Source organism: Pterocles gutturalis, unplaced genomic scaffold, assembly GCF_000699245.1.
Source record: "Pterocles gutturalis isolate BGI_N339 unplaced genomic scaffold, ASM69924v1 scaffold12633, whole genome shotgun sequence".
NCBI classification, from domain to species: Eukaryota; Metazoa; Chordata; class Aves; order Pterocliformes; family Pteroclidae; genus Pterocles; species Pterocles gutturalis.
This window is the reverse complement of record NW_010125700.1, coordinates 8048-9368: the sequence shown is the minus strand read 5'-3', so window position 1 is coordinate 9368 and position 1321 is coordinate 8048. Positions and strand designations below refer to the sequence as shown.

The window sequence follows — 1321 nt, the reverse complement described above, 5'->3', positions numbered from 1 at the left end:
TTCGTTGAGAGGTTTCAGCAGTGTACCAATTGCAATGCAAACTCCTAAGTGCAGAAAGTAGCCTTGTAAGGAATTTTCAGCCTCTTACTTTTGCTTTCATCTTTAGTGCTTGTACACGGTTAGCGTACTTCTTTCCTGCATCCGTCTACAGAATCAGGTTGGCAACTCATCCTGACAAGGCATCTGCAGTCTTCTATCTGAAGTATGTCATCAACCCAGCTCTGCATGGGTTGAAGATACACAGAATGTTGTTAGACTTGAGAGATATTTAATGGCATCTTTTTGTATTCTGTGAGCAATAGTACAAATTTTAGAAGACTCTTGAAGAACCACTATTACCTGAATAGATAGTCAAATCATATGTGAAAGATGAAGCATAACTGGATGCTTCCATAATTTTGAATGCTGTGTGTGAAGAGTTTCTTTCCAAGTGGGTGGCTATTTGTTGTATAATGTGCTGATATGGGACAGAGGAGTCCCAAAAATTGACTCAAAAAATTGCTATGTGTTCTTAATCTTCAGGCAAGCATCTATATTATAAATAATTTTCTAGATAAAGGCTTGAAAAATTGGGCAAAACTGCAAATTAGGTTTGCCTATTCAATTTCTGTAATGGTAGAACAAAACACAGAGAACCATAATCCAGATATGTTTCAATTTCCAAACACAGTATGCTTGACTTTTTTCACCACAAGTGAAAAATGTGCATTCTTGTTTTTTTAATACAAATATTTTGTATATGATAGACCTGAGAATAAAATAGAACTCGAATTCAAGATAACGGAAGAACTGTAATGTAACAAAATATGCTTTTACATTGCAGTGTATTTTTATATGGCTAACATTTTGTGTCACTTAGATTTGGGGTTCAACTATGGGCTCATAACCTGAACTTTTCCCGCATCAGGCTACATGTGGTATCTTTGTATTGTTTCATACAGAAAAACTAAGGCGTAGTCTTCCAAACCTGTCCAGGTCATCTAACATCCAAGCTGAGTCTGTGAAAAACAGCAGAAGTGACTCAAACTTCCAAGTGCCAAATGGAGGAATACCTCGCATTCAACCTCAAGCCTCAGCCAGTAAGTACCTTTAGTGACACTTTACTGTATATTTCAGAATTAAGTGGTGGTGCTGAGCTGTCTTCCTGTTTCATGGCAAAGAGAAACTTGCATGTCACACTGGAGATGCTAATCTTGATTTTTAATCACACCTATGTGACAATCTGCTTTTTTAGTACACAAAATGTGGTACTGAGTATATTCAAAGAATTCCTGGTCTCTTATTAAGGTATCATAGTTTCCTAACAGCATATGTAGAAGTA

At 36.6% G+C, this 1321-nt stretch overlaps 1 protein-coding gene across 1 annotated transcript in view; it reads left to right on the top strand.

Moving 5' to 3' along the window:
- Positions 1-1093, top strand: part of LOC104465574 (SLAIN motif-containing protein 2-like) — a 22089-nt gene extending 20996 nt beyond the window's left edge. The window contains exon 6 of the mRNA XM_010078674.1: positions 942-1093. Coding sequence (XP_010076976.1) covers positions 942-1093 — 152 coding nt within the window. The remainder of the gene's footprint in view (positions 1-941) is intronic.
- The last annotated feature ends 228 nt before the right edge of the window (positions 1094-1321 follow it).